The sequence below is a fragment of the Eleutherodactylus coqui genome, chromosome 5 (assembly GCF_035609145.1).
Source record: "Eleutherodactylus coqui strain aEleCoq1 chromosome 5, aEleCoq1.hap1, whole genome shotgun sequence".
NCBI lineage: Eukaryota > Metazoa > Chordata > Amphibia > Anura > Eleutherodactylidae > Eleutherodactylus > Eleutherodactylus coqui.
The window spans coordinates 5828851-5844514 of record NC_089841.1 but is presented as its reverse complement, the minus strand read 5'-3'; the positions used below and the strand labels follow the sequence as shown (position 1 = coordinate 5844514).

General features: G+C 46.9%; 1 protein-coding gene across 1 annotated transcript in view; it reads left to right on the top strand.

Moving 5' to 3' along the window:
* The first annotated feature begins 1656 nt into the window (after positions 1–1656).
* The window catches only part of LOC136627273 (receptor-type tyrosine-protein phosphatase T-like), a 30718-nt gene continuing 16710 nt past the window's right edge, over positions 1657–15664 (top strand). Inside the window, exons 1-10 of the mRNA XM_066602246.1 lie at positions 1657–1869; positions 2532–2574; positions 4076–4184; positions 5194–5237; positions 8786–8919; positions 10137–10224; positions 10349–10419; positions 13693–13729; positions 15057–15154; positions 15305–15421. Coding sequence (XP_066458343.1) covers positions 1717–1869; positions 2532–2574; positions 4076–4184; positions 5194–5237; positions 8786–8919; positions 10137–10224; positions 10349–10419; positions 13693–13729; positions 15057–15154; positions 15305–15421 — 894 coding nt within the window. The 5' untranslated portion in view covers positions 1657–1716. The remainder of the gene's footprint in view (positions 1870–2531; positions 2575–4075; positions 4185–5193; positions 5238–8785; positions 8920–10136; positions 10225–10348; positions 10420–13692; positions 13730–15056; positions 15155–15304; positions 15422–15664) is intronic.

The following is a 15664-nucleotide window of genomic DNA, read 5'->3' as shown; positions in this document are numbered from 1 at the left end:
CCCCATTCATCTCTGCATTTGGTGACATCCTCTCGCCAGACCCTGTTGTCAGCTCTAGACCTGGTGACTTCCCCCCCACCAGACCCCATTGTTAGCTCTACACCTGGTGACAACCCCCACCACACCCCGTTGTCAGCTCTACACCTGGTGACAACCCCCCACCAGACCCCATTGTCAGCTCTACACCAAGTGACATCCTCCCACCACCAGACCCGGTTGTCAGCTCTACAACTGGTGACAACCCCCCACCAGACCCAGTTGTCAGCTCTACATCAAGTGACATCCTCCCTCCACCAGACCCGGTTGTCAGCTCTACACCTAGTGACATCCCCCCACCAGACCTCGTTGTAAGCTCTACACCTAGTGACATCCACCCAACAGGCCCCGTTGTCAGCTCTACACCTAGTGACATCCCACCAACAGACCCCGTTGTCAGCTCTACACCCGGTGACATCCCACCACCTGACCCTTTTGTCAGCTGTACACCTGGTGACCTCCCCCCACTAGAGCCTGTTGTCATCTCTACTCCTAATGAAATCCCACCAAGAGAACCCCATTGTCAGCTCTACATCTGACGACATTCCCACAGCAGACCCTGTTGTCAGCTCTACACCTGGGGGCTTACCACCACCAGAACCCATTGTCAGCTTTACACCTTGAGGAATCCCACCACCAGACTCCATTGTCAGCTCTACACCTGGTGACATCCCCCCACCAAACCCTGTTGTCAGCTCTACACTTAGTGACATCTCCCTGCCAGACCCCATTGTCAGCTCTACACCTGGTGACATCCTCCCGCCAGACCCCGTTGTCTGCTCTACACCTGGTGACATCCCACAACCAGACCCCATAGTTAGCTCTACACCTGGTGATATCCCACCACCAGACCCCGTTGTCAGCTCTACACCTGGTAACATCCCACCACCACACCCCGTTGTCAGCTCTACACCTCGTGACATCCCACCACCAGACACCGTTGTCAGCTCTATACCTGGTGACATCCCACCACAAGACCCTGTTGTTAGCTCTACGCCTGGTGATGACAGCCCCCACCAGACCCCATTGTTAGATCTACATCTGGTGACAACACCCCACCACACCCCATTGTCAGCTCTACACCTGGTGACAACCCCCCACCACACCCCATTGTCAGCTCTACAACTGGTGACAACCCCCCATCAGACCCCGTTGTCAGCTCTACACCAAGTGACATCATCGCCCCACCAGACCCCGTTGTCAGCTCTACACCTGGTGACATCCCACCACCAGACCCCGTTGTCAGCTTTACACCTGGTGACATCCCATCACAAGACCCCGTTCTCAGCTCTACACCTGGTGACATCCCACCACAAGACCCTGTTGTCAGATGTACGCATGGTGACATCCCCCCCACCAGACCCTATTGTTAGCTTTACACCTGGTGGCATCTGATGGTTTCTGTACTGGGATCTTCTGCGTGATCCTCTCCTTTATACCTAATTCTCACACATCACCTGACTGCACAGGATTGGTGGGGGGCCAATACTCTTGTCAACATAGTGTATCTCAGTATCACAACCCCCTGTCCAGGGGATCTGACATAGATTATTGACTCATTGCGACTGATGTCTATTCTTTTCTTCTATACACAGTCATTATGCAATAATTATCTTTACTGATGGGAGAAGTAACACAAGTGACTGCCTACAAGTCACTCACACACCTTACAACTCCACGATGACTCCGTACACTGCGGCACTCCTCCCTGCACACAACCTTACGGAGTCGATAACCCTGGGAGATAACCAACATTATGGCGGCTTCCTTAATTCTCCTCTCATCCCAAACCGCAATTACTCCGTGTTTGTGCAGGTCACCAGCAAGTGGAAGGTAGGAGATCTAGTGATATTATCTATTGTCAGATCATCATTTTATGTTCGCTTTTGGAGATTTTATCTATGTAATCCGAGAACCTGATGGTTTGCCCATTATTTTATGGAATTTATAACACGTGTCCAAGTGTCTCCTATCATTACTCTTCTCCATCATGGTGGTTTCTGCTCCTGTTCTGGAGATGTCCAATGTTTCTCCACAATGTCCTAGACCCCAAAGTCACCCCTAACTTCCATGCTTCGCGGCTTGCACCACGGAGACATGATAGTTTTATGGGACCTCAATATTTTATCCTACATGTTTCCAAATGTCTTCAGTCATTGGAGACCTTAGAGACTTCACGAATTAACCCTAACCCTCTGATTGTGGTGGTGAATACATCTATAGTTATGCCACTGCTACATCCGCAGTCAATGGGGCTAGTCTGGTTAAACTGCTCCTCTCATAATGCCTCGGGCTCATGACTATGGGACTGCTGTAAGCTGTTTTATCTACCAGAAAAACCCTTTCTGGGGATGAGTGAGTAGCTAATTATGTGCGTTACGTGAAAATGTCCTATTACGGTCCCATATTTTCCCCATAAATGAATGAACCTAAAATCTGTTGTTTTTGCTGTTTTATTTATTTTTAAATTGATTTCTCTATTTTGTGCCCTGAAGGATCAGGATAAGTCATCGTGCGTGTCTTTGGGCCTCTTCACAGGTAAGACAAACCGATCATCAAATATTCCTGCAGTTATTACATTGTCCCTGTTTACTTACATGAAACCAATGGGGGGTTGTAGGGAGCTCTTTGAAGTTCCAACTGGTGTAGGGCATTTTATAGGCAAAGCTTCCTGGTGAAAAGTATGCAAATCACAGATGGTACAATGCCTCTACTGTGCCACCTATTGGAAGGTGACTTCCCTATAAATCAATGTCTGACCTTCCTGTAACATGACTTAGGATATAAGCCAAACCAAAGTCTTCTCCTTCAATTCTCAAAGTCTAAGGCCAACATACCCTTCTACACACAGCAGTTTGTTTGTTTTTTGACAGTGCACAGTAGGGTTCTGCTTGGCTGAGTGAGAAGCCTGTGATGTGGGTTTGAATGGGCACAGTTTCTGCTCGCGGAAAGCACCAAGTTGGCATGAGCAGACCATAAAATCACAGACATTGCTAGAAGCTGAAGTCACTAGACTGACTGATTTACTTGGGCCGCTTTATGCCTGCAAACTCATTAGAGAAGTCAATAATGTTGGGAATGATCAGTGGAACCAGAATAAAGGCCTGACAAAGAACTCGCTGGCTCGACACTATCAACATGGATACCAATATGTATATCAAGCAGTCAAAAGAAGCCATGCTCACCAGGGAAGCATGGAGAATGTTCGCCTATAGAGTCACTGAGAGTCGGACACCACTAAATAGATAGATTGAGACTAAGCGCAAAGTTCCTGTTCATTTCAATGCCTGCAATACCAAGCCTGGTGAATATAGTAAGAACGGAGCTGTCTGCTTCCTGTAGAATTCGATTCCGTATACAAGTACACCGACCTCCACCAATCTACTAGTTGTGACTGATCCTGAGGGTAGACCATCAATAGTTTACAATTAGACAACCTCTTTAAAGAGCAGCAACAAGTCCTTTTTTTAAAGTAGTGGGCTACCTCTCCTGCAGTACCTCGATGCTGTTGACAAAGGCCATTCTGGTGAAACGCGTTCAGCATCCGTGCGTACCATGTCTGTGAGCCTAGTGCTCTTTTAATTCAATAAAGAAGAATAAAAGCGGTTGAAGTTGTCCTCCAGCTATTGCTCTCTTTAAAGAGCCTTGTATGACTAAGGATATCAGCCAAACAAAGGATCGCTGGATACCTTTGGTTTGGCCCGTATGCCTCTTCAAGGTCTTAGGAAGGGTATGTATGCATACAGCCATCAGACAATGTTATAAAGAAGTCCACTATGGGAAGATCTCTGCTGTCACATGACAGGAAAAGGGAAATTACATGAATGGGTGGAGTCTTACACATAGACTTCCTGGAGCATAAAATCATTACAATGGGGTCATTGGGGCCATTTTAGGGTGTAAAGCACATGTCTACGTTGTTCATTTTAGCAGCAAATTTTGTGATTTTTATAGCCAAATTTGAAGATTGACATTAAAAGTGGGCGTGGTCTTCCAGCCTGTATGGGGAGGATAATCCATATATCGATCTCTATTTCAGCTGAAACTCCTGTCAGTGCGAGTCATGTGATCGCGGGGTTGGTGACTGCTCTCCTCTTACTGCTGGTTGTGCTGGTTCTGGCTGTCTTGTGGAGGACAGGATTTTATCGGTTTGTCTTCTCATATTGTTGTATATGGAAAGTTCTTGAGGAAACATCTACAAAACCCAGAAATGATGTGTTATTAACATTACTCTGATCCCACCGATTATTGTTCTTGGCACCCCGGTACCTTCAGTGTACGCCCTTCATTATTATCTGACGCTTTCCAAATTCCCACACAGCATCTTGCCTCTACTATATAGTCACTGGTATATAAAGGCACACTTGTAAGGATATGTTAATGCAAACCAATATTTGCTATACAATATGCTATTGGGGTCCAAATTAAATTGTTAGAGGTAATCTGAGTTTAGGAGACTAATATTAAATCCCACAGCACGGCATGTGATCCATAGTAATCTGTTTATTGAGTAACAGGCCATACTTTTTATAGGGTCACATGTTCAATTACAATGATTCAAATCTATTATAATTTATTTGTTACCATTGGTCAAAGAACATAAACAAAATATAAATATACAAGATAAAGAATTTAACATCTGAAAAGCCCACAAAACACACGCAGGCGCAGAGCTGACCATACATGATTAACTTCTTGGAACAGTAAATCTAAACAACAAGTTGTTTACATAGAATGTTTGGGAACATATGTGAACAGCTAGAAACATGTCAATTTGACCTGCCGGCCAGTCTAAATGCCATATAGCCTTAGTGCTTTACTAAAGGCTTAGTAAATAACCATTTAATATCCATAAATCCTCCAGAAAGAGGACAAATGATACAGTGAAAAGAGGTACAGAAGATGCTACAGGCTTACAGAATATCTACGCATATGATAGAACATGGAGTCATATCCGTTTCATAGATACTACTGGGGCTGATACTACAGTATAGACACTTATGTATGGAGGCTTCTTTGTATGGAGAGCACCTGGGCTGGTGCTGGTATGTTCAGTATAGTCCTGGCTCCATTCCTGGTTACCCTGAGGCATCCTCCTCCGCTTTCTTGTTATAGCCTGCAGTACTAATTTTTATTTCCATTTGAATCTTCTGGCAGAAAATTTCAGCGTACAGAAGAAATCCCGCTAAAGTCCGGACTGGGTGAGTATATGTAATGTATATCACATGTGCCGTATCGCCCAACATTCAAAGAGGGACAAGCACCAATTGTAGTATTCCCCGTGCACCCACAACACAATCATAGTGAAATAGGTCACAGGTGAGGCGCCTGAGTTGCAGGTCACATGATGGCGCAGTAGCTGGCAGATGGCGACAATTTTTTTTCTCAAACACAATAAACTTATCAAACAAGCGTGTCGCTGTACATCACTCTGTAGGAGGGCGCAAGTTACTTAAATGTTTTGATTTTAAGGAGGACACATACTGACAATATTTACATCGGAGTGACAAGTCACTTCGGCTTCACTCGTCGCCATCTTCCTTCTCCATAAGTCAGCTTCCTGTCATTTCAGAGATCCGCGGTATACTACAAATGTAGCGGACTACATAGAATGCAGAACATCACTCCTGTAACCGTACATTTTCATTGGTGCATAATGCTCTACTACATCATGTCACATGACATCATACACAACTGTCACATGGTATTCCACACATCACATCAGATTACTAGTAGTGATATTTATCTTCTTCATAGCAGGTTAACCGTACAATAGTATGTCATCGCCTCCCCATATCACCGCAGTCCAAATATAGTTGTCAAAGTCCCTATAGTGTTCACAATACATAGTTATGCTGGAGACTGGTCTCATGTGTCGGCCGCTCTGTCTTTGTCCCAGGTCCATGGCGCTGTCATCTGCTCCAGGACTGAGTCCCATGTGGGAAAGGAGACTCCCTTTTATTTCACAAGGTGCATAGACATCTTTGGTCTACAGCTCATCAGGATCCTCTCAGTGTCACTTAGCCCCTAGCTGTCCCTGACCAGACTGGGGAATGGTTGCACTCACAGCTGGCGCCACTTTCAGTCCACGCTGCAGACGTCCACTTGACTGCTGGGGTCATGGGTGCTTCTCCCAGCTGCTCCGCCTGCAGGGGAATGCAGCCTTTTCCACTTTCTTTAATATGCATCCTTCACTATTTCGATAGGCTCTGTGCCAGCTCTCTGTTCTGCTGTTAAGTGCATCACACTTAACAGGGCTGTGTCACAGTCCCAACACGGCTGCTGACCCTTTCTGCACTGAATCATATGGGGCTACACAGCCAAACAGAGTCATTTTTCTGGAAGCTCAGTGTAGTGTTTCAGGCAGTGGATTGGAGCCATGGGTGTAGTAGCCATGAAAATGCAGACAGTAGTCAGGGGAGAGCCAGGAGTTGGCAATAGGGGGTCTCAATTCAATGTTGACAGTAAGAATGCCAGTGGTCGGTGATGGGAGATCTTGGTTCACAGTACAAGGGAGGAGGCGCCTAACATTGTCAGGAGGAATGCCAGTGGTCGGTAACAGGAGGTCTTGGTTCATTTGTAGAGGAGAAGGATGGTAGAGGAGCTTGGCTATAGTTGTGAGGCACAATAATCATGCACCTGTGCAGTAGCAGGGTCAGGATTTTATAGTTGGCCTAATCAGGAATAGGACGGAGCTAGAACAGGGAGTGGATTGCAGGATCTGGGAACAAGGCTAAGGTCATGAAGGGGAACTGTCCAAAGGGCTGGATGACTCAGTAGGGAGAGCTGCCGACTGAAGCACCTGAGGTTCCTGGTTCAATCCCTGACAGTAACCTCCTCCTTCTAGAATGGCCCCCAGACATCCCAGGGGCTGGCATCCCCTGATGCCTCCTGTGGAATTCTCCCATGAGCCCCAGAGCATGCAGCACAGGAGGTCTTGAATCGATCTCCATATTCTCAATGTCCATATTCTCTAATTGCTCCACGAACTTCTAGCAGCTCAGGCTGGAGAGCCACTAAGTGGTTGAGCTGCTAACATAAGTGAGAGAGGAGCAGGGCACTGCTTGTACCTCTTACAACAGCAATCCTTTGTGAAAGAGTCATGGTGCCCCTTTTGTGCCCCCACACAGTCATAGTGCCCCTTTATATAACACAATCATAGTGCTTCTTTGTGCTCCACAGTCTTTTATAGTACTTTGTGACTTTGTGTGGCACTCAGTAATAGCATCCTTGAAACAGTAAGGATGCCCCCTTAGTGCGCTCACACAGTAAATAAGCCTGCCTCTTTAGTGCCTCCACACACAGTATGATGTCCCTTTAGCGCCATCTCACAGAAGTGCTGATAGTAATGCCACACCACAATACAATGCCACCTAAACAGTAGAGATGCTCTTTTAGTGCCACCAAACAGAGAAAGTTCCGCTAGTGATGCCTCCCACAGTATAATACCCCCACATAGTAGTGACATCTTAGCTTACTTATTTTGATGATGCTTTCAGTGGACGGATTGTGTATTGCAGGAATGTCTCATTGTTAGTGAACATGGAATCTCGGAGCCGCTGCAGAGCTTCTCAGCAGCAGGTTACACTGTATAATAATAGGTATCCTTCATATATCCTTCATCTCTTCTGATTCAAAGCAAGAACAGTGAGCCCACCAGTCACTGACCGCACCGCCATCACTCTGTTCATTAAATCAATTTCCAAAAATGTAGAGCTAACGGGAGCAGATTGTACCTGTGCAGCGTCCGAGGAGCGGGCCCACAGCCGAGGAGATAGCGGGGTAGATAAAGGCCTTGTCATGGGGCTCTACCATCTTCTTCCATGGGGGTAGATCAGCACCAGTTACTGCTGGGGGAGGTCATGAGGAAAAGTAACCAGAGGTTACCTGTAATTTGTGGTGAACCTTGATGGTAGAATAAAGTAGTCCACACACAGGGAAACGTTCTGGACAAACCGGGAATGGTCGGTAATGTCCGTTTACTGCAACTTCAACAAAGTCCACTTTACAACAACGGTTTGGCACAATTACAACCAGAGAAGGTGGTGTGACAGGGAGGATTCTCGGGGTATTCTGGACAATCCACAGTCCTAGTTATCGGTGTGATCCTGCTCCCAGCGACTCTCTCTCCAACTCTCTACCGGTCAACACTTATGCTTCTGGTGCCCTTCTCTTACCAAGTAACAATTCTTCTCTCACTCAGTGCTTAGTGGTAGCACTGGCATCTCTGGGTAGACTGATCTCAGGCCAAGCATAAGGAATCGCTCAGTTTCCTCCATTCTTTCCACCCACAGGCCGATCAATGAAGTGTGGGTGTCAGACTACTCTCACTTGCAAACTCAGACTCCCAACTGTTGCATGACTAACTTAACATAGATTGCCCTAGCATAGTATCCCTGCAACCACATATATAAGACATAGTCACATGACACACAACATGATACATTTTCCAGATATAACCCAGACATTAACTCATTCAGTGCTGCACAGGTGCAATACACTCTGATGCATTCCACAATTAAGACACTGGCAGGGCAATGGTATGAGACAGACATATAACATTATGGAGGGGCCCCACTAACTCTGGGTCACTATAACTGTAAAATGAGCGACATCCGATCACCTGACCATGCATATTTATCAGTTATATGTACTGGAACAACAGCTGAATGAAGCCTGGAACAACATGACATACTCCCAGTAATGATGGTAATAACAGTAGAGACCCTGACCTCACTTATATCTACAGGTAAGCGGGACCTTCCTGCTGACAAGCTGTTGGACGCCGTTAAGATGTTGCGCTATCAGGAAATATGTGACAATGAAGGAGAAAACGAGGAGAATGCCAACATCCTGCCCGCCGGACGTTATCTGGAGTACAAGGTCACTACTGAGACTGTACATGACACCAGGAGGGGGCACATACTTAAAACACTCATTGTCAGTAACATCCCTCCCCCAGAAGTTGTTGGATGGGATGAAACGTTCTCAGTGTTATTGTAACAATGATATAAGAAAGTGATTACAATATCAGAGCAAAAGGAGAATTTATTGAGGAAAACTGACCCCTTGTAGGGAGGCTCTAGTACCCTGTTGTACCGCCTCTAGCTTGGATACAAGATGTGATATGGGTGGGCATGGAGGCTCTCGTACCCTGTTGTACCGCCTCTAGATTGGATGCAAGATGTGATATGGGGGGAATGGAGGCTCAAGTACCCTGCTGTTTCGCCTTTAGCTTGGATACAAGGTGTGTTATGGGGGCAAGGAGTATCCAGTACCCTGTTGTACCACCTCTAGCTGGTGGTCTGTAGGGGGCGTTGTGAACCCAGTCACCTTGTGTGTCCCCATCCACTGGTCCCAATATCTTCTACCAATCTGGTCAGACGTTCCTCTTTACTGGTGGTTTATAGGGTGTGTGTGTGGGGGGGGGGGGGGGGCGTACTGAGCCCGGTCATCTTGTGTGCCTTCATCTACTGGTCCCAACACCTCCTAACAGTCTGGTCAGGCATTCCTTTCTACTGGTGGTTTGTCCGGCGTCCTGAGCCCAGTCACCTTGTGTGTCCCCATCCACTGGTCCCAACACCTCCTAACAGTCTGGTTAGATGTTCCTCTCTACTGGTGGTCTGTAGGGGGCGCCCTGAGCCTGGTCACTTTGTGTGCCCTCACACACCCACTGGTCCCAACACCTCCTAACAGTCTGGTCAGACGCTCCTCTCTACTGGTGGTCTGTAGGGGGCGTCCTGAGCCCAGTCACCTTGTGTCACCCCATTCACCGGTCCCAGCACCTCCTAACAGTCTGGTTAGATGCTCCTCTCTACTGGTGGTCTATTGGGGGTCCTTAGCATGGTCACCTTGTGTGCCCTCACACATCCACTGGTCCCAACACCTATAGGTCAAGGGTGGAACCACTTTTAGGGCCTCTGGTGACAAGACCGTTCATCTAATCACCACAACTCTCATCATTTACAGATCTGCCTGAGATGGAAGCTCAGAACGGGTTGTGCAGCTAAAGCACAACTTCTTCTGGGGGTAGGGTGTTTTTGACAATGAGTGTATCTGTCTTGCAGGCTTCCATTATTTATCTAGTTTTCTCTCCCCAGGAACTTCCCAGCGGATTATTGTATCCATGTAAAATCGGTGAGGCCGAGGAAAACCGGATGAAGAATCGCTATAAAAAAGTCATACCGTGTGAGTGCAGAAGATCAGCCATCCTCTGCTGTGTTGCAGTGTTAGAAGTTTCCAGCATTTACCCATTTCCACAATCATTGGAAACTCTTGGATCTACTGACTGTTGTCCTCTTGGTTCTTACAGATGATGATTCCCGGGTGGTTCTGAGTTCGAGTCCCTCAGGATCTGATTACATTAATGCTTCTTATATTGATGTATGTATTATACTGGCATTATATGTGAGTTATACTACAGCTACTATTATATGTGTTACTCTACAACTGAGGTCACGTTGCATAGGGAGAGGATGGGAAGAAGGTGAGCTGTGAAATGACCCATTGACTGGAGTTTTATGGGAAAGTATAGCACGCATGTTCTGTGATATGTGCTGAGGTCACTGTGCAGGGAGAGGGAGGAGGTGAGCTGTGATCATCATCTATCTGTCTTCTATTGAAGAGTGTTTGTGGACATATGCAGGGAGGGAGAGAAGGTTAACTGTTACCTTCATTTATGAACTTCTCTAGGAGTGTATTGTGGGAATACTTAGTGACGTGTGCAGGGAGCTGGTGGAGGAGGTGAGCTGTAACTATTGTAAATGGTTAGTCCTGTGTTATCAATATATAGGTGTCTCCTCTCAGTGTAATACTGCCTCTGCAGGGAGGGGAGGAGGTGAGCTGTGACTATTGAGAATTCTTGGATCCTGTGTTATCAATATATAGGTGTCTCTTCTCAGTGTAATCCTGTCTGTGCAGGGAGGGGAGGAGGTGAGCTGTGACTATTGTGAATGGAGGGCCCTGTATTATCTATATATAGGGGTCACCTCTCAGTATAGTCCTGTCTGTGCAGTGAGGGGAGGAGGTGAGCTGTGTCTATTGTGAATGGTGGGTCCTGTGTTATCTATATATAGGTGTCTCCTCCCAGTGTAATCCTGTCTGTGCAGTGAGGGGAGGAGGTGAGCTGTGACTATTGAGAATGTTGGATCCTGTGTTATCTATATATAGGTGTCTCCTCCCAGTGTAATCCTGTCTGTGCAGGGAGGGGAGGAGGGGAGCTGTGACTATTGTGAATGGTGGTCCTGTGTTATCTATATATAGGTTTCTCCTCTCAGTGTAATACTGCCTGTGCACGGAGGGTAGGAGGTGAGCTGTGACTATTGTGAATGGTGGATCCTGTGTTATCTATATATAGGTGTCTCCTCTCAGTACAGGGAGGGGAGGAGGGGAGCTGTGACTATTTTGAATGGTGGGTCCTGTGTTATCCATATATATATGTGTCTCCTCTCAGTGTAATCCTGTCTGTGCAAGGAGGGGAGGAGGTGAGCTGTGACTATTGTGAATGGTGGATCCTGTGTTATCTATATATAGGTGTCTCCTCTCAGTGTAATCCTGTCTGTACAGGGAGGGGAGGAGGTGAGCTGTGACTATTGTGAATGGAGGGCCCTGTATTATCTATATATAGGTGTCACCTCTCAGTGTAATCCTGTCTGTGCAGGGAGGGGGAGGAGGTGAGCTGTGACTATTGTGAATGGAGGGCCCTGTATTATCCATATATAGGTGTCTCCTCTCCAGTGTAATCCTGCCTGTGATGATGAGATGACAGCTAAGAAGTTCTCTGCAGAACAGGAAGTGTCGGACTGTTATTAGGTTAAGGGTACTTTTACATGGAGCGAGAATTTGATTACCCCAATGAATGAGGAAACACTAACTCTCGGACTCTCGGACTCTCTGCTCGGGTTTCAGTTTAAACACAAACCTAAATATTTTCTTTTCTTTTATTTTACCTGGCTCGTTCAGTCGTTGGCCTTCTTTCCACTGAATGATATCATTCAAATTCAAACGATACCGCATTTTTTTTCTTTTTCTTTGAATGATTGTTCCGTGTAAAAGGGCCCCTAGTGGTGAGTGTAAGAACTGCAGCATTTTAGGATCTATATATTTAAATATACATCATGATGTGAAAGTTATAAAAAAATCTGCAAAACTTCTTGCAAAAAAAAAAAAAGTGTTTAACATAAATCTTCATTTAAACAATAAGCCATGTTCGGGTGACACTTTCCCTTAAATCTGCGCTTGGGCATATGGAGGTCTCTGAAATCCTAGAGCCGGGATCTGATTTAGAAACGCACTTTCCCAATAATAAACTCTGTGAAACAATGTAAAGTTTCCCTGAGAAGTTCAGCTCCATCAGGCACCTCAACGTATAGAAAACCTCTAAGGTCATTACTGGATTATCCCTGTCCTGCACATCAATCCTAAAGAAGCCCATCAGTAGGTAGGTTATGTGGAGGATATGACTCTCGCAGCGCCCATCAGTAGGTAGGTTATGTGGAGGGTATGACTTTCGCAGCACCCATCAGTAGGTAGATTATGTGAAGGGTATGACTCTCGCAGCCCCCATCAGTAGGTAGGTTATGTGGAGGGTATGACTCTCGCAGCCCCCATTAGTAGGTAGGTTATGTGGAGGGTATGACTCTCGCAGCGCCCATCAGTAGGTAGGTTATGTGGAGGGTATGACTCTCGCAGCGCCCATCAGTAGGTAGGTTATGTGGAGGGTATGACTCTTGCAGCGCTCATCACTTGGTAGGTTATGTGGAGAGTATGACTGTAGCAGCGCCCATCAGTAGGTAGGTTATGTGGAGGGTATGACTGAAGCAGTGCCCATCACAAGGAGGGTATGTGGAGGGTATGACTCTTGCAGCACCCATCAGTAGGTAGGTTATGTGAAGGGTATGACTCTCACAGCACCCATCAGTAGGTAGGTTATGTGGAGGGTATGACTCTCGCAGCGCCCATCAGTAGGTAGGTTATGTGGAGGGTATGACTCTCGCAGCGCCCATCAGTAGGTAGGTTATGTGGAGGGTATGACTCTTGCAGCGCCCATCAGTAGGTAGGTTATGTGGAGGGTATGACTCTCGCAGCGCCCATCAGTAGGTAGGTTATGTGGAGGGTATGACTCTCGCAGCGCCCATCAGTAGGTAGGTTATGTGGAGGGTATGACTCTCGCAGCGCCCATCAGAGCACTGAGGAAGACCGTTAGGATAGTTGTGCAATATTAGACTTGGTTCATATTTCCGCTCTGTTCTGTCAAAACGAGAGACCCTGGTGGTGCCTGATGGGGCCGTTGGCCATAATGTCTTTCCTCCGGTCCCATTTCAGGGGTTCTGACACTTGGCTGCACTGTTTTCTTCTGGCATTTATGAGGCCACCCCTTAAAGGAGCGAGCAGACGGAGGTTTGATCAGTCTTACCCCTTGGTTTCCTCAGGGTGGTTCTACACATCCCATGAGGCACCTGGTGAATCCTCCCTAATCTTGGTGCCCACGTCTTAGAACCACCACATTTGGGACCCAACACCCGCTCTACTTCATGTTGGCCCCCCTTGGAATGACCCTTCCCTCTATTTATTATGGGAACTCATACACATGAGCGCTGCCAGGCTGCGTGCGTATGCTACAAGTAGCTGTATCCTCATTACTGTGTCCATCTACAGGGTTACAGAGCCCCAAAATGCTACATTGCAGCGCAAGGTAAGTCACTGTATCATTCAGTATAACCCGGGGTCGTTGTAGGGGCAGTAAATGGGGTGTAAGTCCGGTGTCACACGGGTGAATTAAGGCAGCTTTTTGCGCATCGCACTCATTCACTGGAGCGTATTGTGCGCACGCATTTGATTTGTGAAAGAAATACGCAGCATGTTCTATAATATTGGCTAGTAGGAAATAATGGGCACCTGTAAGCGGCCTGGGCAGCAGCCTGACCATCATTTAACTCATTGCTCTGCCACTCCAGTGGTGGTCGGAACCGCCGCTCCTATGATCAGAGTGTTACCCCTCACCTCTCCTCTGGGGTTCCTGCACACAGACACTGGGTGAAGAGGTCAGGGATCACACTCTAATCACATCAACGGCGGTCCCAACCACCACCAAAGCAATGAGTTAAATGATGGTCAGGTTGCTGCATGGCTGGGGGCACTATTACTGCTGGGGCCACTATAGGGATCACTATTACTACTGGGGCCACTGTTACTAATGGAGCCACTATTGGAAACTCTACTACTACTGGGGCCATTACGGGGGTCACTATTACTACTGCAGCCACTGTTGGGGTCACTGTTACAAATGGAGCCACTATTGGGGACTCTATTACTACTGGGGGCCATTAGGGGGGCATTAATAATATTGTGGCAACTAATGGGGATCTCTATTACTACTGGGGGCAGTTAAGGGGGTCACTACTACTATTACTCTGTCACTTCAGAAAAGTCTCATTGCTTCCAATATGTGTTGGGTATCTTGGGTATTGGCACTTTCAATACCTGTAAAATGAGGGGGGTATTGCGTATGGTGATGGTGATAAGGCCCAGCTGCTGTTGATGGTAATTATAGACATTAGTTTGGCTCCCACCGTGTTGTGGAATAGTTTCCTTTCCATTTTCATTAAAGGGGGTTGTACAGTCCAGAAAACCCATTTCCATCACCCTATTAGAGAGGTAGTAGAGAGGTCATCTCTTCAGTGTCTTCATCTCTTCGCCAGAGAGGTCACAAAAAGCATCTGTCACTCTGGAGGACCGTCCTGTCCTGCATTACACATTAACTCATTGATGTGAATGGACACTGTGTAATACTTCAATTCTCCTATGGGGGAGCTGCAGAGAGATAGCACATGTAGTACCAGGTTTCTTTGCAGATGATATCTGGAGGTCCCAGCAGGGTCCGACTACTCTTCTAACAAGTGGGGATTGTCCAAAACAGAGAACTCCTTTAATACAGTTCAATATCTCCGGGGTCTGATAACAATCTGGTTGATGACTGCTAGAAATGGTTGTAAATGTGAAATGTGCCCTATTTTTGGCAGGCCCCCTCCCTGAGACAGTAGCGGACTTCTGGAGCATGGTGTGGCAGGAGCGCAGCTCAGTCATTGTCATGCTGACTGCATTGAAGGAGCAGAATAAGGTGAGCTGGCGGATGATATACGATTGGGTGTGCTGAAGGTCAGTAGATGTGCACTGAGGTCATGGTCACCGTGCGACTTCCTTACACTCTTCTTCAGAGGTTAGTCCTGTATATAGAAGTCTTATATGTTTTTATGCTCATGCCATGCAGGTCAAATGTGAGTGCTACTGGCCAGAACACACCCAGACCTACGGGGACATCACAGTCTCGTTACAGCAAGTAGCTCAGACTGGGGCCATCACCATTAGGAGCTTCAGCCTGAAGAGGGTGAGAGCCTCACATGTGCTACACTCTACCTAAGCATACCTGTACCTGTAAGCCTCACACCTGTCCACTAAGGACACCTGCTCCTTCCACTGTGGAACTCCAAGTCTGACTTACCCAACATTGGAACACATCTGTCCCTAAATACTCTGTTCTGCCGGTAACCTGCCCCTCTTCCTATGTAATGCTCGGCCCCCTCATGTGATGACCGTCGCACACATTATCTTACATTATATGGCACTCTAC